The 22756-nt window shown below is 56.5% G+C and overlaps 1 protein-coding gene across 2 annotated transcripts; it reads right to left on the reverse strand.

The window, feature by feature from the left end:
- Positions 1 to 1389: 1389 nt before the first annotated feature.
- On the reverse strand, positions 1390 to 22242 carry IST1 (IST1 factor associated with ESCRT-III). 2 transcript variants are annotated; one of them, XM_075918232.1, is made up of 10 exons: positions 22094 to 22242; positions 8151 to 8250; positions 6661 to 6841; positions 6292 to 6379; positions 5652 to 5735; positions 5257 to 5367; positions 4842 to 5018; positions 3963 to 4055; positions 3305 to 3353; positions 1390 to 2240 (listed from the first exon to the last, which is right to left on the reverse strand). In XM_075918232.1, exons 2-10 carry the CDS (start codon positions 8236 to 8238, stop codon positions 2041 to 2043), a joined length of 1071 nt encoding a protein of 356 aa, XP_075774347.1. In that variant the 5' UTR covers positions 8239 to 8250; positions 22094 to 22242; the 3' UTR covers positions 1390 to 2040. The 2 variants fall into 2 exon arrangements, with proteins under 2 accessions (XP_075774347.1, XP_075774346.1); XM_075918231.1 differs by lacking the exon at positions 22094 to 22242 and adding an exon at positions 21913 to 22076.
- Between the last annotated feature and the right edge of the window lie 514 nt (positions 22243 to 22756).

Here is a 22756-nt window from a genome sequence, read left to right on the forward strand (position 1 = left end):
GCCATGGCTTCCCCAGCTGGCTGAATGCTGCAGCAGTGCTCTCTACAGCAGGGGGGGTCTCCCCTTCTTCCCCACAAAATCCCTTTCAATGTGTGCGCTGTGAGCGCCCTCCCAGGCCCGTTTCCTTCCTGCCCCAAGGCCTCACTCTGCTCACTCCATCCTCCTCCTTCCCCCAGCCTCACTCACTTGCGCCAGGCTGGGGTAGGAGGTTAGGGTGCAGGCTCTGGTTGAGAGTGTGGGAGGGGCTTAGCCCAGGGTGGAGGAGTGGGATCCAGGAGGGGTTTCAGGGTGCAAGCTCTAGGAAGGAGTTTGGGGGCAGGAAGAGGTTCAGGGCAGGTTCTGAGACTGCTTCCGGGTGGTGGAGCAGTGGGGTTAAGGCGGCTCACTCCTGAAAGCAGCTGACATGTACCAGCAATGGCTCTGTTGCACCAGGTGCTGCCCCTCATCTACAGGCACCGAGCCCACAGGTTCTACTGGCCACGGTTCCCCATTACTGATCAATGGAGCTGCAGGAACGGTGTCTGCAGGCAAGGACAGCATGTGGAGCCCCCCTGCTCTGCCTTTCTCAGGGGCCGCAGGGACACGCCAGCCACCTCCCGGAGCAGCATTTACCAGAGGGAGAATGACTCCAGTTAAGCATGTGAGCACTCACTACTCCAAGAATTACATGGAAGCATAAGAGAGAACTGAAAATGCTGAAATGCACAGACCAGTCAAACCCCCCAAGCAGTACAAGATGGAACAGCAGCCGCCCGTGTGTGTGGAGTCGGAGATGAGAGAGGAGGACAGTGTGCCTGTTGGTGAGAATGGCAGATGCTGTGTGTGACAAACAATTGCTAAGCTCCCTCCGTCACCTTCTCTGTGTGGAGCTAGCGTACAGAAATGGGGGTGGGAGGGACACCCTGACATCAGCACCTCCCCTTTTCCTTCCCACACCTTCACAGCAAGCAGGAGGCTCCCAGGGGGTAGCTCCAAGGCAGCTGCTAGAAAGGTCGCAGTGCGTCAGGTAAGGCACTTCCTGTAGCGGGGGCCGAGCTCTGGGCACGTGGGCCAAGGGAGAGGCCTTGAAGGGGGGCAGAGGACTGCCAGGATAAGCAGGGGATACGGGCAGCTCTTACACGAGGAGGCCAAGAGGTTGGTTTGCTGAGCCTGGCAGAGCTGCCCTGCACTTGCCAGGGGGACGGCAGGGGCCAGGGTGCCTGCTACTGCCCCCAAGGCGCTTAGCTGACAAGAGCCGCTGGCAGCTGGCTCTGCAGGGCTGGGGTTGCACCCGCAGTCAGTCACCTGGCTGGAGAGGGCTGAGCCCTTCCCAGGGCTGCCCAGCCACTGCTCCCCCCGGGCTGCAGCCTGGCAGACAGACGGCCTAATCCACAAAGCAACGCAAAGCCGTGAAGGAAAAGCTGCTTGTAATGTGTCTGGACAGAAGGGTTTCACGCAGCAGCGGGCACCGCCCTGCCTGGCGACCGCAGACCCACCATGGTGCGGCTCCGCCCACTGACCTGGCCACTCCTGCGCTGCTCTGCCAGTGTGCACTCCCGAGCCAGGCTGAGCGTGCTGGTGCAAAAAGGAAACACCCCCCCACAGTGCAGCGAAGGCCACAGAGGGCTCCCTGAGAATCCCGTGGAACTCCACAAGGCCATCGGCTTCCTAGATCGACTCTGCAAGTGGCCCCACCACGGAGCCAGCAGCCTCGGCAAGCCTCAAGGAAGCACCTATTCTACCCCCACCACAGCCACTCTCGACCCTTTGGGAAGGGCTCTCTGTGGCAACTCCCCCTGGGCCTGCACCCCTGGGACATGCTAGCTACCCGTCACTGGGCCTCGCCCTGCCCCCGGAGAACCAGGGATAACCAGGCTTTCTTGCAGAGCAGTTCCCTGCTCCAGTCCTACAGGGCCGCCCACAGCAGCATTTGGCCAAGCACAGCAGGGAGAGAGGCCAGAGAAAGGGGTTAGCGCAGGAAACGCATTTCCAGGGGGTGTTTCACAGGGAAGCAGCTCAGTCCCGGCTGCCCGGGCACACGCTGGCGTAGCCAAGTCAGTCTTAGGTCTTCTTCTTCAGCTCCTCAAATCTCCGAGAGAGGTCGTCGAAATCAATGTCTTCCGATGCAGAGGAGTTGGCGCCGGCCCCGGCCGTGGGCAGTGTGTCTGGCACAGATGGCAATTCGGGCAGCACAAAGTTATCGTAGGTATCCGGAGCACCAGTCCCCGGCTTTGCAGAGGCTTCTGGCTTGGGCCCAGGACCTATTTACGAGGAGAAAGCCAGAGTTCCACGCTGCGGCCGAGTGCCTGCGGCCTGGACCCCCGCTCCAGGGCAAGCCAAGGCCAAGCAAACCAGGACAGCAACTGGAAAGGCAGCACAACCCATTCCCAGAGAACACTTGGCACCCAGGCTCCCGGCACCAGCCCGGCCAGCGCTCAGCTGAGCATTTGGCCGCCCGGGGACCCCAAGGATGTCAGGTAATGAGGAGCCCACCGAAGACACCTGAAGGAATCTGCACTCTCCTCTGGTCACGGGTGGGCTGAGCCAGTGAGGCAGGGCAGTCCCTAGCCAACAGCGGACATGAGGCGCTAGCACCAGCAGCTCTGCTGCTCCGCCTGCCCTGAGCCCTGGGGAGAAGTCCTGGCACTGGCCACAGCTGGGAGACAACATATTGGTCTGACCTGACTGGGCCCTTCTGCGAGCCCCTGGGGCGAGTGAATTCCAGCTCAGCCCAGCCCAGCCCCAGCCCACAGGCCTGGAGCGCTTGGTGTCACCCCTCGCTAGCGGCTCCAAGGAGCAGAGGTGCCCAAGCCCAACCAGAGCTCCTAGGGGCCCTCCCCCCCAATCTGGGCTGTCCTCAGTACAGAGGACTCCATCACATGGCTGGAACCAGCAGGCTGGAGCAGACAGGGGCCCGGTTACCCAGACCCCACGATGGATGGGGCTTCTCGCTCTCTCCGCCTGGGAACCGAGCCGCCTACCCCCGGGGACTCCTAGAGCAGAGCGGTCAGCACAACGGCTTCTCCGTTCCCAAACGGGCAATGCTGGGCACCCAGCAGAGCCCTGGGCCACACACTTGCTCCCCGCTCAGCGCCTGCACCTGGCTTCCAGGCGCGGCCCAGAGTCCCGAGGGCACGTGGCCCTGCCCGCCCCATCCCAGTGATGCCGCCCTGCTCCCTTCACTGCCACCTCGTGCTCATGCCCCATGTCTGGGCGGGTGTACCCGCAGGCAGTGTCCCCTCCCGAGAGGGGCCTGCTCTCAGGGCTGCCAGGAACGCACGCCCCAGGCAGCCGACAGCCCCCAGGGCCTCCCTGGCATACTCACCAGCCACCTGTGCAGAAGGCACAGCCTTGTCAGCACTGAGGTCGTCCACCTGAAACAGACACAGTGTCACTACACAGCGAGCAGGCTCGGCCTGTGCGCCTCTCCGACCGCAGCCCCGCACACCAGACGTTTCCCTTCCAGAGACAAGGGCAAGGCCTCCCAGTAAGAGCCGACGGCAGAGCCACGGCTGCTAGCCACAGCGCAGACACTCCCAAGAGGCCAGGCTGAAATCCCTCGCTGTCCCCGCCACGACTCGGTGAGGGGAGAGCAGAGCTGGTTGGGTATAAAGCACGTCAGCTGGGGCCAGCCACAAGTCTCCTTTAAGGTTAGATATAAAGTGATCCAAAGGCAGCTGCAGATGGCAACCGTGTTAGGTGAGCAGACGCAGGCCCCGCCTGTCCACGGCCCGCACACGAGAGTTTGCTACAGCCCTGTTGTCACTCAGGCCATGAAGTAAAACAGGCTCAGTGGAGGCCGGTTCTCTGCCCAGCCTGTGCAGAGGGGCCGAATCGGGCCCCCGCAGAGCGGGCGTTGGGAGTTTGCAACGCAAGCAGCGCCAGAGCCAGCCGCTCAGTGAAAAGCTGCCTTCCCTGCGGCTACGGCTCTGTTGCCTTCCCAGACTCTCGCTGCTGCTCATCAAGGCGGCTCAGGCACTTACAGACTCGTAGGTGGGCGGAGCTGCCGGGATGGGCGGTGGATGGATGTTGGTAAAAGGCTGGTACGTCCCCACCGGGACTCCATTGAAGATCTCCTGTAAGGGGAGAGGGGGAAGTCAGCACTGCCAAGGGCGGTGCCTGTGGGACAGCACAGCCGGGACGGGTGCCACCGTAGCAGCAGGAATCAGCACCGTGCCTGCACGTCTGTCAGCCACGAAGGCGTCTCAAACGCGCCTCAGGCCCTGGCACTGCAGGGGCAGCCAGCCTGGGCCACCGGAAATGGCTCTCGGCACCAGGAGGGCCAATGCCTCCTGGTGCTAACGCTCAGCACCCAGGGACCAGCCTATGCAGGCCCCAGCTCCTGGAGCTTTCCAGCCATCCGCAGGGGACGTGGCACAGGACTGGGCAGAGCCCCTTCCAGGCTCATACAAACAGCTACTGCCCAGAGCCAGCTTGGCACAGAACCGCCCACCAGGCTCTGCGGCCAGAGACAGAACCGGCCCCGGCTGCCCTTCCTGGAAGGTCTTTCCCCTCCATTGGCCTGGCAAGGAGGCGCTTCCCCTGGAGGCCTCGGGCCCTCCCCCACTGACAGAGTTCCTGCCCGTTCCCCCCGGGGCGGAGAGCTGCCAGCAGCCGGTGCCCTGGGGAGGCCACGCTGCAGGCCGAGGAGCTCTCTTCCCACAGGAGTTGCGCATTCATTCAAGACAAAGGAAGGTGGCTGGAGCCTGTGGAGGCAGTGGGCAGCCTCCTCCCCACTGCCCATGTGGGCAGACAAGGCAGAGCCCCCCCGACACCCTCGGAGACCACTGCTAGCGGGCTGCTCCCTGCCACGTTCGCCTCCCCGCACACAGTGCCCGGTGCTGGCGGCGACACTCACTCACCGGTCCATTTACAGGCGGGTAGGGCGAGGGCATGGGCATAGGCATGGGCACTAAGCCATCAGGCCCAACCAGCGGGGCTGTGAACCCACCGCCCCCGCCTCCACGGCCACCTCTCTTCATCTCGTCTGTGAACCCGACGTCAATCAGATCCGCCTCCACGCCAGTCGGGGCTTCAGCCTGCAGGGAGAGAGGGCTCGTGTCGCTAGCCCAGAGAGCCAGAGGACCCCCGGGGAGGCGCTCTGCCTGCCACAGCAACACGTGGGGAGGGGGCTCAAGAGGCAGCGTCCACATGGAGCGGGGGAGACCAGAGCACTGGCGGCTACTCCGCTGCCCGGGGGAGGGTGCTGCCCCGCTCGGTGCCGGGCCCGAGGAACGCTGGAGAGTTTGGCTCTGGCGCCAGCTCTGCCCCACTCACCATCACCACCGAGTCAGGCTCGTAGGGCACGTTGTAGTTTTTCGCAATCTCAATCAGGTACCTCTCCACCAGGATTTTGGGAGGCGCCTCCACGCTCAGCTTGTGCATCAGCTGGAACAGAGGGACAGGGCCATCAGCCGGCAAGGCAGGGCCAGGAGCTAGCATCCCTGGGGCGCCCAGGGCAGGGCTGTGGGAAGGAGCACTCAGCACCGCTGCCGGCCCTGCTGCGTGCCTTGCGCCTCTGCAGGTCTGCACTCAGGACTGCCCCGAGCCACGTCTCCGTAAGGGGAGCTGCGCGAGCTCCCAGCCCAGCGCGCTCTGCACCAGGCACCCGGGCCGGGGCTGCCCTGACGCAAGGCGCCCCAGCCACTTGGCCTTCCCCGCCAGACCGTTACCCTGTCATTGACGGTCCCGATCTGGTTGGTCCTGCACAGCTTGCCATACTCCTTGCTGTACTTGGCGCACAGCTGGTCCGCGACCTGAGCGGAAGAGTGGAGAGAATTTGGGCAGAGCAGCAGTTTCAGAGTTTAGCACCTGTCTCCCACAGGCCAGGAGGCCCCCAGGTCCCGCTACAGAGCCAGCGAGCGGCGTCTCACTCCCTCTCGTGCCACAGAGCGCAGGAGAGGGAGGCGGACCCGCAGCCCAGAGCCGCACTCTGCATTGGCCCCGCCCCTAAGGCTGCCAGCTCTGCTGGGACCCCACAGCGCACAGTGGGGCAAAAGCCCAGAATGGTCCTTGCCAATCAGATTTGGAAGGAAGTTCCTTCCTGCCCCCAAGTCTGGTGATCAGCTGGCCCTGAGCACGTGACCAGGACACACCATCCAGGCGTGAGCTTGGAGGGCTGGCCCAACGCCCAGGCTGTCCTGCCCCAGGTGCTGATGTACCGAGGCCTGGCTGAACACCACAGCCAAATCCACGCCCTCAACTTCTGCCCCTGGTGGCTCCAGGTGCCCCGACAGCCCTGCTGCCAACAGCAGGCCCGGAAGCCCGGGCAGGCTGCCCTGCGGCCAACACTGCGCACCCAGCTCAACTCACAATTTTCAGCTCTGCCACCTCAGCCTGCAGGCGGGGGGCAGCCCAGATGAGCGTGGAGACGGCTTCCGCCAGGCCGGAGTCCAGGTCCCTGCAGATGCATGAGTCGGAGGTTACGTCCCAGCACCGCCGCATGGAGGGCGTGAGGCGCCCCAAGGAGCCGGGGCAGGCCTGCAGCGCTCTGGCTGCACTGGGCTGGTGGGTGTCGGGGTCAGGCTCAGGCGCTGCAAGGGGGAGGGTCTCAGAGCCCAGGCTCCACCAAGCCTGTACATCTGCACTGCAATGAAGCAGCCCCCTTCCAAACCAACCCTTCCCCAGGGCCCAGCAGCTCCTTCACCCCACCCCCAAGGGACCCTTGGAGTCAGGGCTCACTTCATGGACTGAATCAAGCCGAAACGGGCCAAGAGCAGGTCGCAGTAGAGCTCCAGGATCTCCATGGCCTCCACCAGGTAGTCTTCTCGGATGATGTGCTCCACGCGGATCCGCGCCCGCTCATCCTTGCCTGCTGCCAGGTAATCTGCGATCTCCTTCCGGGCCTTCTGGGCCAGCTCGGCTACAGGACAAGGCACGAGCGCGGTTACCCAGGGGCCACGCCCTGCCCTCCCCCTATTCGCTAGCTTCCTCCCCTCCTCCGGAGCCGGAGCCCTCGACTGTGGCCTGCCTCCCCTGCCGGAGCCCCGGTTCCTTTGGGCAGGGGCCGGGGCACTGTGGCAATCACACATCTGGGGGCGCTGGGTATCCCTCTGCCTGGACACCTGAGTGCGCACCACAGGGCACAGGAAGCGCCCCTGCACTGCAAGCCCCGGGCATGGGTTCAAGGCTGTTGCTACTCACCCAGCCCTGGAACCTGCCTTCAAAGCTTCGGCTACAGCTTTACTAAAGCCACCGAAGCACCAGCCCCCTACCTCCCATCAGCTCAAGGGCCTGGTCACACACTGGGTGGATTTAGCAAGGAAACGCTAAGGCAGTCTGCACCCTCCTACATGTGGTCGCCCCATCTCAAAACGGGTCTATTGGAAAAGGGTCAGAAAAGGGAAGCAAAACAGACTGGGGTATGAAATGGCTGCAGCACGAGAAAAGATTATTAAGACTGGGACTTTCAGCTTGGAAAATATGACTGGGGGGGACATTATGATAAAGGTCTATAAAATCATGACTGGTGGGGCGAAAGTAGATAAGAAAGTGCTATTTACTCATTTCCTCCTTCCCATAACACACACACACACGGGGTCGACAAATAAAATTAATAGGTAGCAGATTTCAAACAAAAGGAAGTTTTACTACACAATGCAGTCAACCTGTGGAACTCCTCGCCAGAGGGCGTTGTGAAGGCCAATACTATAACAGTGTTCAAAAAAAGCTAGATACATTTTTGGAGGACAGGCCCATCAATGGCTGTTAACCAGAACGGGCAGGAATAGTGCCGCTGGCCTCTGTTTGCCTGGGAATGGGCGACAGGGGAGGGAACATGTGAGGATTCCCTGTTCTGTTCACCCTCTCTGGGCACCGGCATTGGCCAGTCAGCAGGCAGGACACTGGGCTAAAGGGACCTTTGGTCTGACCCCGTCTGGCTGGTCTGGTCTAGGAGACCCTGGGAACAGGGCAGGTTTTAAGCTCTGAGCCAATTCTATTCCCAGGGAAATCAGAGGGCCCACAGACACGGCTCTACAGCTGCCTGTGTCTTCCCTGCCCCAGTCCTCAGCCTCTCAAGCACCGGAACTTTTACCACCAGATGGAAACACCAACCGGGAGAGCGGGGCTGGCGCAATCAGCAGGTCACAGCTAGCAAAAGCAGCGAGTGCTGGGGGTGGGCAGAGAGCACCGTGGAGCTGGCCCGGCAGCTACCGCCACCAGACACTCACTTTTCTTTTTCTCCAGCAATTTGAGGCGATTGATAACCAGGCGCAGGTTGACTCGCAAGCGCTCGGCCTTGAACCCGGAGCCCAGCATGACGTCCAGTTCCTGCAGGAAGAAGAAAGGAGCGTCACTGGGCCTCCTGCAGCCCTCAGCTGTCCCGCCACCACCTTCATCTCCTCTAGCCACACACGGATGCCAACCACCCACTCACGTGTCTGAAAGGCGCCATCAGGCCAAAAGCCTCTGTTCGTCTTGCAACCCCCTGGAGCCACAAACCCTTCCTTTTCAGGGCACTCCCACACTCCACCTCAAGCGGGATACGCCCTCCACAGGTCGGGGAGCAAGAGCCGCTTCCGAGTGGCCTGGCTTAAGCCACCTGTTTCAGTCACGAGTGAGGCCCTACTTGGATCGCGGGACGACTGCCAAACAATTGCAGCTCAGAGGCAGGCAAGACTTGGCAAACCACAGAAAAGGAATAATGGGCCTTGCCTGGCAGGAATTTGGAAAAGCTGGCGCGTACCTATTTGTGCACCAAACATTTTCTTGAACAACAGAAGCATTCGAGTCTTATGGTAAACCTGAGGATGTTTTGAGAACCAGACATTTTGCTGCAACAACATTAGTCAAAAAAGAGATCGGTACAATACAAAATTCAGAAAACTAAATGTCTTAACTGCTCTAGAAATCAAGGCTGTCCCTTCAGGCTTTTCCATGCACGGTCACCGAATATCAGTGCAGAACATCCCGCTACAACGGTCTCCGCTTGGCTTTGAAAGACCCGTCTGTGCTGAGATTCTGTGGATGCTGGCGTGCAGTGTTATGCAAGACGGACCATGTTTGCTTTGCTAATTGTGGCAAAGCCGGTAGAACTGCACCTACAACTCTCCAGAATCATTTAAGTCACATTCACTCAAAAAAACATCGTTAGCTTCACAGGCGGACGTAGGGACTGCCTCCAAGGGGTGCCACTGCATTAGGGACACACTGACCTGTTTCACATCACACACTGGGGCTGGGACACACCGCAGCTGTTGGGAGCAGTTGTGTCCTGCCCTACCTCTCAGCCAGCCAGCGCCAGGCAGGGCGGGGTCTCTTCCCAAACTAGGGATGCTAAACTTCGATTAATGAACTAATCAAGTTGATACTTGATTAGCTGATGGGGGGGCACTCACGATCCCCCAGCACCTCTGCCTCTCAAATGGACAGGACCCACAGGCAGCTCTTGTACATTTCAAAGGAAAAGGCACAGCAGTCAGGCCTGCTTCAGTCCCTGCTCACGTCATTTCCCTGCTGCGCCTCCGCCTCCCCCCACGGAGATGGTCCTGGGGAGAACCTGCTTTTAAGACGGCTCCGGCTCCCTCCCTTGCTGACTCTCTCTGATAGAGGCTGGGAGGTGGGGGGGAGAATGATGGGGGTGAGTTGTCGAGTCACTGCTCGACTACATAATAAGCATTTGCTTGTCAGGTAGTTGACTAGGCGCTTACATCCCTATCCTGGGCATGGAAGAGCACTTTGCTGCATGGCAGGAAGACCACAGGAGCCTGGCACAGTCGCCTTAAAGTAGCAGCAACCTGGGAGGCAGCACAGGGCTAGGCGAGGGGGGCAGGACAGGAAGTGGGGGCTCCAGGGGGGCAGCACTGGAGGCCTCTGGGGATGAAGCTAATACTGGGAGGCTCTGGGGGTGGGGTAGTACTGGGGAGTTCTAAGGGGTGGGCGGCTGGCACTGATGCGCACTGGGAGGTTGGGTGCAGTGGCGCTCTGGAAATAGGAGGCTGGCTCTGGGAGGTCTGATGGTGGGGAAGCTCTATGGGGTGGGGGCTGGCACTGAGGCATTTGGGATGGGCGGCTGGGTGCAGGGGACTCTGGGGTCAGTGGTTGGTGCTGGGGGAGTGGAGGGCTCTAGGGGTTAGGGCTGGCACTGGGGGCGGAGCTTAGGGTGACCAGCAACATTTGTTTTGGCCTATTTGCATGTTCATGTTTGCATATTCATAATTCAGATAATGAATATACAATTGGACAAATACAAAGTTGCCAGTCTGCCAAAAGTTTGTGAATGGGTTTGCCAGTCCCCTGTATAAAAAAGACTGGGAATCATGCCATAAAGGACAGCCTAGGCCTGGCGCTCCTCGGCGTTGCTTCAGCCTGTCTGCCGCTGCCTTCGGCACCTCCTGAAACGCCTTTCTGCGGAAGCTGCCCGGTGTGTCGAACCCACGACAGCGCTGGCTGACCGACGGCTAGAGAGCCCATCTCCAAAGCCTTCCTGCCTGGCCCCAGGGAGAGGGGGCGGTACCTCCCGAGTCTCACTGCTGGAGGGCGACAGAGCTGGGCATGCTGTACGGCCAAAGCATCCGTAGCAAAGGTGGGGAAGAGAAGCTCAAAACGTACGCCCACGGCAATCAGAACCGCGTGGGAGCCAGCGCTCCCTGGAAGCTGAGCCCTCGGGGCCACTCAGGAGAGATTCCAATGCCGCTCCGCTGATCAGCAGGTGTTTCTCCTGGTGCCACGCATGCCTCAGTGCATAGAACAAAATGCAAACTTCCACAATCGCCCTCTGCCAGCCCGTTCCCTTGCCCGGTGATTGTCTCTTCTGTGTGGTTTGAGAAACAATCCCACTTGGGCACAGCCCATTGTCCTGGAACATCCAGCCCTGACCTTGTTTGAAGTCAGATAAGAGGAACTGGCGTACCGAGCGTGGCGGTCCTAGCTCTTACCGTTTAGGAGGAGTTCTTGAGCAGACAGACGGACAGGCTCTCAAACAGATAGTTGATATTGCCTTTCTTCCGAACAAGACCATCCCCTCTACCCTTAGTCCAGTCAGAAGATTTATCCCACAAAGTCCTGCGGTGCCAACTAATAATTTAGCTTCTCTACTAAGACTTCCCCTTCTTCCTATTTGCTACACTCCTCGCATCTGTGTAGAGAGCTAAAATGCAGAGTAGATTCTCCTCCTTGTGCGTATGACCGACTAATCTTACACATGCTCCAATTTCCAATCCTCTCCCAAGTACCTTTCCTTAGTCTTACCAGACTTGTGTCACCTTCCTGCTTTCAACTACAGGCTACAGCCCTTTAGACTGGCACACTCAGGATCGGCCTGGAGATGAATATCGCCTTGCAGCACACCCACACTTTCACTGCATACGGACCGCGGATGGATGTTGTCGGACCAGTGTGCTGGACGAGGGCCATTCAGCATGTAGTTCAAACTTTCTAGGCAGTCAACTTCGAATTTAATTTCCAATTTGATTTTTAATAGAAAAATGTATTTGATTTTTTAAATCTATTTTTGAAAAAACCCTCTTGGTTTAGGTGTAGCTCCTCCCATCTGAGTCCCAGCCAATCACCTGACATCCAGGGACGACAAATCCCACTTGCTCTGCAAACCAAGTGAACGATGGAGAACAAACTCCACTTAGCTAGGACGATCAGGTGCCGCGATGCCTCAGACACATGCAGTCCCGCCAGTCGGTGAATGAAAGGAAAAGCCTCTGCCCAGTGCTTGGCAGGTTTGATTACGAAATCACTAGCAGCAGGTAAGACAGCCCTGAGTTACTGAACAGGAGGGTTCAGTAACTTTGCTAGGGATTGAGGGTGGTGTTCTCAGAAGTACTGACAGTTGTGGGATTCCTAACTTCCACTGAATTGTAACAGGAGCTGGGCACCTCCCTCTTAGGCCCTATGAACATCCCTGTATCAAATTACACCAGAAGGAAAACCTTGTCACCACTGGCACTTCCCAGGCCAGAAGGGAGCGCTTTAGCTGGCCGTACTAAGTCCCTGGAGAGGGAGAGAAATACAGCCGGCCAGGAAACCAGAGCCAGGTGTGGGTCAGTAGAGCGACAGCCTTCCTAAGCACCTTATGAAGTGCACAAGAGAGGGGCTCTTCATGGACCCGATTCAGGACTAGCTTCACCACCACCCAGTGGCCTGTATCTTTCCAGGCTGCTTACTTTCCCAGGAGTCTGATGGGTCTTGCACACCCAAGTTTCACACTACTTCCTTACAAAATCAGCCATTAACACAGACTTGCCAAGCACACAAGCACCGAATACTCGCTTGCTCTCATTTAGTTTATTAACATATGGTAAAATCCCCTGGAATACAAATATTGTACTTGTATTTCATTCTACCATACACAGAGCAGTACAAGCAATTTGCATATAGCTACGTACTAGGAATGGGACCGCGTAACCGTGTACACGATTGAGCAATGAGCTGAGGTTAATGCAGGTTCCCGGTGTGCGCAGTAGGGATGTTAAAACGTGTGTATTTTGTAAATATGTAACCATTGATTTTTCCAATGTTTACATGCAGGGGGCAGGTGAGAGCCCAGGGGAGGAGGGGGAAGGTGGCTTAAAAGTCAGCTCCCCCACTCATTTCCCCCCCCCCCCCCCCGCGCCCATCTCCCTTCCCCCTCATGCTGCTGCCAGATACAGAGGCTCCCTACATGCACTGGTTCCCACCTCCCTGGTCCCCACCGTCTCAAAGCAACAGAGCGGGGGCTGCATGTAACCCTGTACCTGTGTACACATTCACATCCCTAACGAACAGGGAGCCAGCTTCAAAGCCAGGTCCTAGACAGCCCCCAGCCACGCTGCTGCCTGTGTGTGTTTGGGGGGGGGGGTAGTTACACATTGACTTGATTAAACACATTTTAACATCCTCAGGTGGTGCTGACTTCACTAGCGGTTTTTGTGCAGCCTGTTGTAAAACTAGGCCAATATCTAGATGAGTTGATGTACCCCCAGAAGACATCTGGATACCCTCAGGGATATGCATATCCCTGCTTGACAACCCCTGGCATGAAGAAAGACCTCTCTCTTTGCCCTTTCCCAGCTCTCCCAGCTCTTAACTAAGCCACTCCTTATAGCTTGTCAGCCTGTAGGCAGACAAGAGTTTTCGATTTAACGGCCATGCTCGGAAGAGTAACGATGGTTACTCACCTTGTGCAGTGACTGGAGTTCTTCAAGATGATGTCCCTATGGATGCTCCATGCTTGGTCTTGGTGCCGTCCCTGCACCTGGATTGGAGATTATGCAGCAGTCCCTGCCAGGCCACATACACACAACACGAACCACGCGCGCCATGCCAGTCTGCACCGCGCATGCATGGCCCAAATCCTCCACTTCTTCTTTACCCTGGAGGCCCCAGGTCCAAAGCAGAGGGGAGGAGGGTGGGTCGTGCAGCATCCACGGGGACACCATCTTGAAGAATTCCAGTCGCTGCACAAGGTGAGTAACCTTTGTTTCTTCTTCAAGAGGTCCCCATGGAGGCTCCACACATGGTGGCTAATAAGCAGTTTTGCGCACTGGTGGCAGGAGCTTTGGGATGTTACGGTAGGCAGATGATAGTACTGCTGAGTCCACCGGGGTGTCACCAGCAAACGAAAGTGCGGAGTGCTTGGGAAAGGTAAGTTGCGATGCCCAAGGGGCTGCCTTGCAATGCCCATTAGTGGCACGTTGAGAAGGAACACTATGGAAGCAGATATGGCCCTGGTGGAATGAGCTGTCAAGAATAATGGTGGCTGTAGGCCCTTAAGCGTGTAAGCAGTTTTTATGCAGTCTAATCCATTTTGACAACCTCTGTTTTGATATGGGGTGTCCCGTCACTTGATCGGCGAAGGCGAGGCGATTGTATGAAGGGTCTAGTTCTGTCTAGATATGCGGACCAATGCATGGCGAACACTGAGGACATGCATGGCAGACTCAGGAGTTTGCATGTGGTTTTGGGAAGAACACAGGCAGGTTTACCAGTTTGTTTATATGGAATGATGATGCAACCTTTGGTAGGTATTTAGGATGTACGAAGGGTAACCCTACCTCTGTGGAATACTGTGAAGGGTTGGTCGGCCATGAGTGCAGCCATGTCACCAACGCAGTGACCAGGAATGCAACCTTCATAGAAAGGTGTGAAAGGGAGCAAAAGGCGAGGGGCTCGAAGGGCGGCCTGGTCAAGGCTTGCAGCACTAGCCTGGGATCCCAGGCAGGCACCAGTTGTATAATATCGGGATGTGAAAGATGCAAACCTTTGAGAAATCCTTTGGTGATCAGGTGAGTGTAAACAGAGTGGCCATCAATCTTGCAATGGAAGGCTGTAATGGGTGCTAGGTGTACCTTGATGGAACTACAGGAGAGAATGATTGTTTTAAGGTAAGTAGATAATCAAGGATGAAGGACAGGGGTGTCAAGGTTGGGTCCTGCCTGTTTGATGTACACCATGTTGAGAACCGCTTTCATTTGTACGTGCAGGAGGTGCGGGTGGAGTCCCTACGACTGTGGATGAGAATTACACAGATCTCTTCTGGGAGGGCTAGTTCTATGTGGGAGATCCACAGAGGAGCCAGGCTGTTAGATGTAACTTGGGCAGATCCAGGTAGGTTTGCACTGTCTGCCCCAGAGTGTTTAGATTGTGCTGGAGAAGGAGAATGATTAAATTAAATTAAATGAATGGAGATGCCTATCTCCTAGAACTGGAAGGGACCTTGAAAGGTCATTGAGTCCAGTCCCCTGCCTTCACAGCAGGACCAAGTACCAACCCAGACAAATTTTTGCCCCAAATCCCTGAATAGCCTCCGCAAGGACTGAACTCACAACCCTGGGTTTAGCAGGCCAATGCTCAAACCACTGAGCTATGCCTCCCCCAACGATAGGGTGAGGATCGACATCCTTAGCAGGAAGGGATACCACAGTCATCTGGGCCAGGCGGGGGCTATCAGGATGACTGTGGAGCCTTCCGTCCTGATCGACACTGGCCAGAAGTGGTATGGGGGGGGAAGGCATAAGCAAGGTTGTGATCCCATTGAATGAGGAAGGCATTCCTGAGAGATCCTGTCCCTATGCCCGCTCTTGAGCAAACCTGAGTGCATTTGGTATCGTGTGACATTGCAAACAGATCTATTGATGGTCGGCCACATCTGTAAAAGAGGGAGCATGCTATTGAGCGGTTGAGGACCCATTTGCGATGTTGGGGGAAGAGTCCGCTGAGAGCATCAGCCGTCATGTTAGAGATGCCTGGTATGTGGATTGTGGAGAGGTGGATGTTGCACAAAAATTCCACAGTTTTATAGCTTCAGTGTAAAGGGATGAAGATCTGGCCCCTCCCTGTCTGTTGATATAGAAGGCACAGACAGTGTTGTCTGGGAGGACACGGACATGCTTGTTGGCTACAGAAGGCAGGAAATGTCTGCAAGCGTTGTGTACGGCGCGCAATTCTAATAAATTAACAGACATCTCTCGGGTTGACCAGAGTCCTTGGGCAGTCTGATCTCAGAAATCAGCGTCCCATCCACTGAGGGAGACATCGGCTGTAATCGTGCACAAGGGGGAAGGGGATGCCTGTGCAAAGTTTGGCTGATTCGGTCCACCAAGGGAGCGATTTTTTGCCCTTGTGTGGTATTGTGAGAGTTACATGAAGTGTTTGAGGTTTATAAGCTCTGGAGAACCAAACTTGCATGCAGCACATGTGAAGTCGAGCATGCGGTACTCCGAATGTGGTGGCTGCCATGTGGCCAAGAAGTTGCAGGCAATCTCTGGCTGGGGTGCAAGAGGTGAGGTAGATCACCGTGGCCAGAGTCTGAATGGCGAGGAATCTTTCATGAGGTACACAGGCCCGAGCAGCCATGGAATCTAGGCGCACTCTGATGAACTGCATGTTTTGGGAAGGGTAAACCGAAAACTTTTCCTAGTTTGTGCAAAGGCCTGGATATTGAAAGGTCCATGTGGGTCCTTGCTGTTATGCATGCCCATTCCGTCTGCAACAACGTCTTAAGGAAGCAGTCGTCGAGATGGGGAATATGGGCTGCCCATTGGCACAGAGTGCACTGGTTCATGCTGTGCATCTCCAATCCAGGTTCCAGGACGGCATCAAGACCAAGGGTGGAGCATCCACAGAGACCTCCGGAAGAAGCACCTGGCCTTCGATATAAAGTACGTATAATTCAATAAAGGAAGCTCCAAGAAAATGTTCTGTAGTGAAGCTACATTAGTAAAAAATGCAATTCACCACCATGCCTGTCAACAACATTGAGGCTCTGAGAAGTATGGGAATAATCAGTCCCGGTCTCAAAGGCGCACACACAAAGCCATCGCTGTCAGCTCACAGGGGTGGAGGGTCACATGCAACCAGTGCCTTCATTTCCAGCTGCTTCTACTGACGAACAGACACCTCAGTAGAAGAAAATGAGTATCTGTAGAATCAACTGTAAGCAAGGAAAAGCCAATGTGGCTGTCTTCACTAGTGGTCACAGCTACAGAAGAGGAAGAGAAGAAATAGAAACTAGGGATGTTAAAATTAGATTAATCAAATAGTCGATGGAATTTCCATCGACTATTCGATTAGCTGATAAGGGCGCTTCCGCTTTGAAAGGTAGCAAGAGCCCTTCAAGCTCCATGCAGCGCTTCCACTTTGAAATATACAAGGGCCCTAGTAGGGACTCTTGTACATGGAACACTGCTGCTGTGCCAGGCCCTCTCCCACAGAGCTGGAGGGAACTGGCTTTTAAGCAGGCTTACCCCAGCACTCCCCTTCCCTGCCTCTTTCTGATACAGGCAGCAAAGGGTGGGGAAGCCAACTAATCGACATTTGCTTATCAGACAGTCAACTAGTCGCTTACATCCCTAATAGGAACACCACACAGATATGAGCTGCTGGCCAAAAATGATAGCGCAATGTGCAGGGAACAACAGATGCAGGCAACGAAACAGGATGGGGACCTGGGGGACGAGGGGCACGGAACATGCAGATGGATCTACAAACATGTGCCTATGAGTATTCATACTTCATGATGTGTCAGAACCATAACTTACATTGGAAGTGTTTCTGGATGGGAACAGTACTGTGGGTGTGAAGTAATTTTCAGGCAAACAACTTGTCAGAAAAACTGACTCTGGGTTGAGCTTTCCTTCACTGTGTCTGGGCAGAAGGAAATTTGTTCAGAAGAGTTGGTACAGCTTTTGTGCTGTTATTTCGGTGGTCAACTTGGGAATCAATTTCCACAAGACATTTCAACCTGATTTTGCACTTAGATAAGTTATTTTAAGAAGTTCAAAGTTTGCCTGCCTCTCCCTGCTCTGAGGAATGTGGCTTAGTCATGCAGGGGAAAAAATGGTTGCAAAATGAGTTTACTGACAAGCAAAACCAATGTCCAGAACAAAATGAACACCCCTTATCTTCCTGATTTAAGGACTGCATTGGGTGCGGCTTTCCATATGCTTTCATGTAAAGCTGCCAGGGAGTGTTAAGGTTTTGATCGTTCATTCTGATTTCCCCCAAACATAAAACATACATTAGAACAGAACAACATTGGGGTGAAATCTGTACAAGCACATGTGTCAGAAGTTCTAACGTTATTATTCACAGAAATATCATAAGTTAGACACCTTGTCCATTCTTGGGGCTTGAAAACTTTTAACAGGCAAGTACATGAGCTTGGTTTTATACCTATTGCACCCAGTGGCCTCATGACCAATTCCTTGGCAGGGAAGCAATAAAAGTGACTATCTAGAAAACACTATCAAATACACAACATCAAATTAACTTTTTGTCTAATCTTTTTCAGTTATAGCACAGGTTGCTGATGGCCCCGACAGCTGACAGGCCACTTGGTGCTAGCTTGTCATCTCCAGCTGCTTCCCTACACTAAAAGATGGTTATACTACAACATCTGCCTATTATTACTCTTATATGTGAACAACTTCACAAAGTTGCAACCAAGAGGTGATTTCTACTATTAAAGCTTAGGAATCCTTGAATTATATTATTCCCAATATTACTTACATGAATAGCAGCAAAATTATTCAGACAGATGCAATGTTTCAGTTGACAGGGTCTTTAAACACTATGGACTGCTAGGAATAAGCAATAATTAATTACTGAAAGTCATCTTGCCCACTCAATTTATGCAAGACAGGTTCACTCCATTTATGAAATTCTGGATTAACTGTCCATGTCAGATTAAAATATGGGAAGCATTTAGGCTTCAACCACTTCCCTTGGTAGACTACCCACAACCTTAGTGTTACTGTCAACAATACAGTCAAGTTTTTCAGTTTCATTACGTCACTCATTAATCCCTTTTTAGTGCTTTAAATCATTTTATTTCCTCCTCCATGTTTACCCTTGTCACATGCTTGTAGGCTCATATTCCCTCCCTGCACTTATACCCAGCAGCCAAGGTAACTCACAATTCTCTGCTTACGACAGCTCCTGGCACCGATGTACATTGGGGCTAGTGTCTAAAGCAGAGCTACTCAACACCAACCCGTGGCCCGCGGTGCAATTTGTGTTTACGTGGGGCTCAATACTGGCCCGTGGGTGGGATCCTTTGAACTGGAAATGTGCTCCACAAAGGGGAGAAAAACAACAAATGGTCTGGTAGCACTCTAGCCCCCAGCGAGGCGGTGCCAGGAGCGCTGGGGCATTGTGCGAATGCTTTGTATTCATGTCCGCCAGTGTGAAAGACACTATTAGCCTATTACAAAAGGAAAAACTATGTAACACTTTAAAAGACTACCAAGATGGTTTAACAGGTGATCGTGGCTAGACCCACTTCCTCAGACCAAATCCTGGAAGAGCATCGGCAGGACCATATCTACCACAGGAACACAAGGGAAAGGGAACGCGAGTCTGTCTTATCCCACGGTTTCTCTTTCTGCACCACCTTCTCCATGAACTGGATTCAATTTTGTGGTGACCGTGGGGCTTTTTCACCGCCGCCGCCTACGAGAATATTTCCAAACTACCAATGAACATCAATCAATACCAAAAGAAAAATAATTCTATATGGACTCCCCCTGATGGTTGGAATTACAATCTGTATTTCTATATACAATGCTTCCGCAACAATGCGCAGACTGACATTATTCACAGACAACAACAAGCGACATACAATCTCAGCCGCGCTGAACACTATGCTCTCCAGAGTCTCAAAAACAATCCAGATGTTATAATCAAACCAGCTGACAAAGGGGGTGCTGTGGTCATTATGAATAAGTCCGACTATGACCAGAGGTAACTAGACAACAGTTTACAGACCTCTCTGCTCTGATCCCACTTCACAATACCAAAAGAAACTACTCTGTCTCCTTAAAGAACTCCCTACCTCTACTCAGGACCAAATCCACACAGAAACACCTTCTGAATCCTGACCAGGATTGTTCTATCTGTGTCCCAAAATCCATAAACCTGGACACCCCGGATGTCCCATCATCTCAGGTATCGGCACGCTCACTACCGGATTATCCAGCTATGTAGACTCTTCTCAAACCCTATGCAACCAACACTCTCAGCTCTCTCTGAGATACCACTGACTTCCTGAGAAAACTACAAAACATCGATAATCTCCCTGATAACACCATCCTTGCTACCATGGATGTAGAAGCTCTCTACACCAACATCTCACACGAAGACTGATTACAAGCAATTAGAAACACTATCCCAGAGGACACCACTGCCGACCTGATAGCAGACCTATGTAACTTTATTCTCACCCACAATTATTTTCAATTTGGGGATAACTTATACCTCCAGATCAGCGGCACAGCCATGGGTACACGCATGGCCCCACAGTACGTTAACATCTTTATGGCTGACTTAGAACAACATTTCCTCAGATCCCGTCCCCTTTTGCCCCTTCTCTACTTACGCTACATCGATGACAACTTTATGATCTGGACCCATGGCCAAGAAACATTGGATGCATTCCATAGAGACTTTAACAACCTACACCCCACCGTCAATCTCAGCCTGGACCATTCTACATGAGAGATCCATTTCCTGGACATCACAGTACAAATCACCAATGGTAAATTAGATACCAATCTCTACAGAAAACCCACTGACTCATACGGTTACCTACATGCCTCCAGCTCCCATCCAGAACACACCATACGATCCATTGTTTATAGCCAAGCCCTTAGATACAATCGCATCTGCTCTAATCCTACTGACAGAGACCAGAAGCTTCAGGATCTCTACCAAGCATTTATAAACCTCAATTACCCACCCGGAGAAATAAAAAAACAAATTGAAAGAGCCAGATGAATACCCAGAAACTATCTACTTCAAGACAGACCCAAGAAAACCAACAATAGAACACCACTTGTCATCACCTACAGCCCCCAACTTAAACCTGTCCAACGCATTATCAATAAACTACAGCCTATACTGGAACAGGATACTACACTCCAAGAGACTCTGGGTGACAGACCCATAGTCTCCTATAGACAACCAACAAACCTCAGGAGGATTCTTACCAACCACCACAGGACATACCACACTAATACCAACCCTGGAACTTTCCCTTGCAACGAACCCCGTTGCCAGCTTTGTCCACATATTCACTCTACTGACACCACCATTGGACCTAACCATGACAGTTACAAGATCAAGAACACATATTCCTGTTCCTCCAGAAATATAATTTACACCGTCATGTGCCAAGAGTGTCCGTCTGCTATGTACATTGGTCAAACGTCTCAGACACTTCGCCAAAGGATCAATCCCACAAAACAGATACCAGTTTCACAAAGAAGGAACAGTTTCTTGCCATTTCAACCAGACTGGGCACTGTCTCACCAACCTTACTAGATGCATCCTGCTTCAAAGAGACTAACAGCAGACTACAAAGGGACGTCTCAGAACCGTCCTTCGTGCTTAAACCTGACACTTTACAAATGGGCCTTAACAAAGATGCTAATTATCTCACCCATTACAAAGCCAGCGCCCCCTCGCGTCACTATCTCAGACACTGACCCCCACGAACACCTGACTGTAGTGCGCTGGGGACTGGCCCGCCGGTCCATACGCTCGGCCAATTCTCCCCGCCCACGAGAGCGCCTCGCCTACCAACCGCCCTGCCAGCCTCGGAGCGCGGCCCAGCCCGGCCTCTCAACCGGGAGCAGGGGCGGGAGCGCAGCGGGGACAAGTGGGGCCGGCCCGCGGGAGAAGGACCACTCGCCTCAGCCCCCCGGCCCGCTCGCCTCAGCGCCCCCCGCCCCCCCCCGGCCCGCTCGCCTCAGCGCCCCCCGCCCCCCCCGGCCCGCTCGCCTCAGCGCCCCCCGCCCCCCCCCGGCCCGCTCGCCTCAGCGCCCCCCGCCCCCCCCCGGCCCGCTCGCCTCAGCGCCCCCCGCCCCCCCCCGGCCCGCTCGCCTCAGCCCCCCGGCCCGCTCGCCTCAGCCCCCCGGCCCGCTCGCCTCAGCGCCCCTCGCCCCCCCCGGCCCGCTCGCCTCAGCCCCCCGGCCCGCTCGCCTCAGCGCCCCCCGCCCCCCCCGGCCCGCTCGCCTCAGCGCCCCCCGCCCCCCCCCCCGGCCCGCTCGCCTCAGCGCCCCCCCCCGGCCCGCTCGCCTCAGCCCCCCCCCCCCGGCCCGCTCGCCTCAGCGCCCCCCGCCCCCCCCCGGCCCGCTCGCCTCAGCCCCCCGGCCCGCTCGCCTCAGCGCCCCCCGCCCCCCCCGGCCCGCTCGCCTCAGCGCCCCCCGCCCCCCCCCCCGGCCCGCTCGCCTCAGCGCCCCCCCCCGGCCCGCTCGCCTCAGCCCCCCCCCCCCGGCCCGCTCGCCTCAGCGCCCCCCGCCCCCCCCCGGCCCGCTCGCCTCAGCGCCCCGGGCCCCGCCCCGCCTCAGCCCCCCCCGGGCCCGGCACAGCGCCCCCCCCCGGCCCGCTCGCCTCAGCCCCCCCCGGGCCGCGCCGCGCGGGGCCCAGCGCCGTGAGGGAGCCGCCCCAGGCCGGGCCCGCCACCCCGCGGCCTCCGGGCAGCAGCGCCGCCGCCCCACTCACCGGCCGGGCAGCAGCAGGAGCCAGGCGCCAAAATGGCGGCGGCGGCGGCGCAGCCTCAGCCCCTCCCGCCGGCGGAGCGATCCGCAGGAGCGGGGCTCGCCGCCATGTCGCACCGGCCCGCGCGGGGGCTGCCGGACCCCTGAGGCGGGCGGGGGCGGGGCGCGCCCCGGCACTACTTTACCTGGTGGAGGGATCCGCGCGCAGCCGTCTGACCCTACGTGGAGTCACGCAGCCGGAGTCACTCGGCCGCGCGGCCCCGCCCCTCTGCGCCCCGCCTCGCGCTGCCCGGCCGCCGGCCAGGCCCGCCCCCAGTGCCGAGCCGCCCCCTCATTGGCCCCGCCCCCAGTGCCGAACTGCTCCTGGCCCCGCCCCCAGCTCCCACCCTATTGGCCCCGCCCCCAGTGCTGTACTGCTCCTGGCCCCGCCCCCAGTGCCGAGCCGCCCCCTCATTGGCCCCGCCCCCAGTGCTGTACTGCTCCTGGCCCCGCCCCCAGCTCCCACCCTATTGGCCCCGCCCCCAGCGTCTTACTGCTCCTGGCCCCACCCCCAGCTCCCACCCTATTGGCCCCGCCCCCAGCGTCTTACTGCTCCTGGCCCCACCCCCAGCTCCCACCCTATTGGCCCTGCCCCCAGCGTCTTACTGCTCCTGGCCCCACCCCCAGTGCCGAGCCGCCCCCCCATTGGCCCCGCCCCCAGTGCCGAACTGCTCCTGGCCCCGCCCCCAGTGCCGAGCCGCCCCCCATTGGCCCCGCCCCCAGCTCCCAACCTACTGGCCCCGCCCCCAGCGCCGTATTGCTCCGGGCCCCGCCCCCAGCGCCGTATTGCTCCGGGCCCCGCCCCCAGC

Source organism: Pelodiscus sinensis, chromosome 12 (assembly GCF_052426305.1).
Source record: "Pelodiscus sinensis isolate ZL-2025 chromosome 12, ASM5242630v1, whole genome shotgun sequence".
NCBI classification, from domain to species: Eukaryota; Metazoa; Chordata; order Testudines; family Trionychidae; genus Pelodiscus; species Pelodiscus sinensis.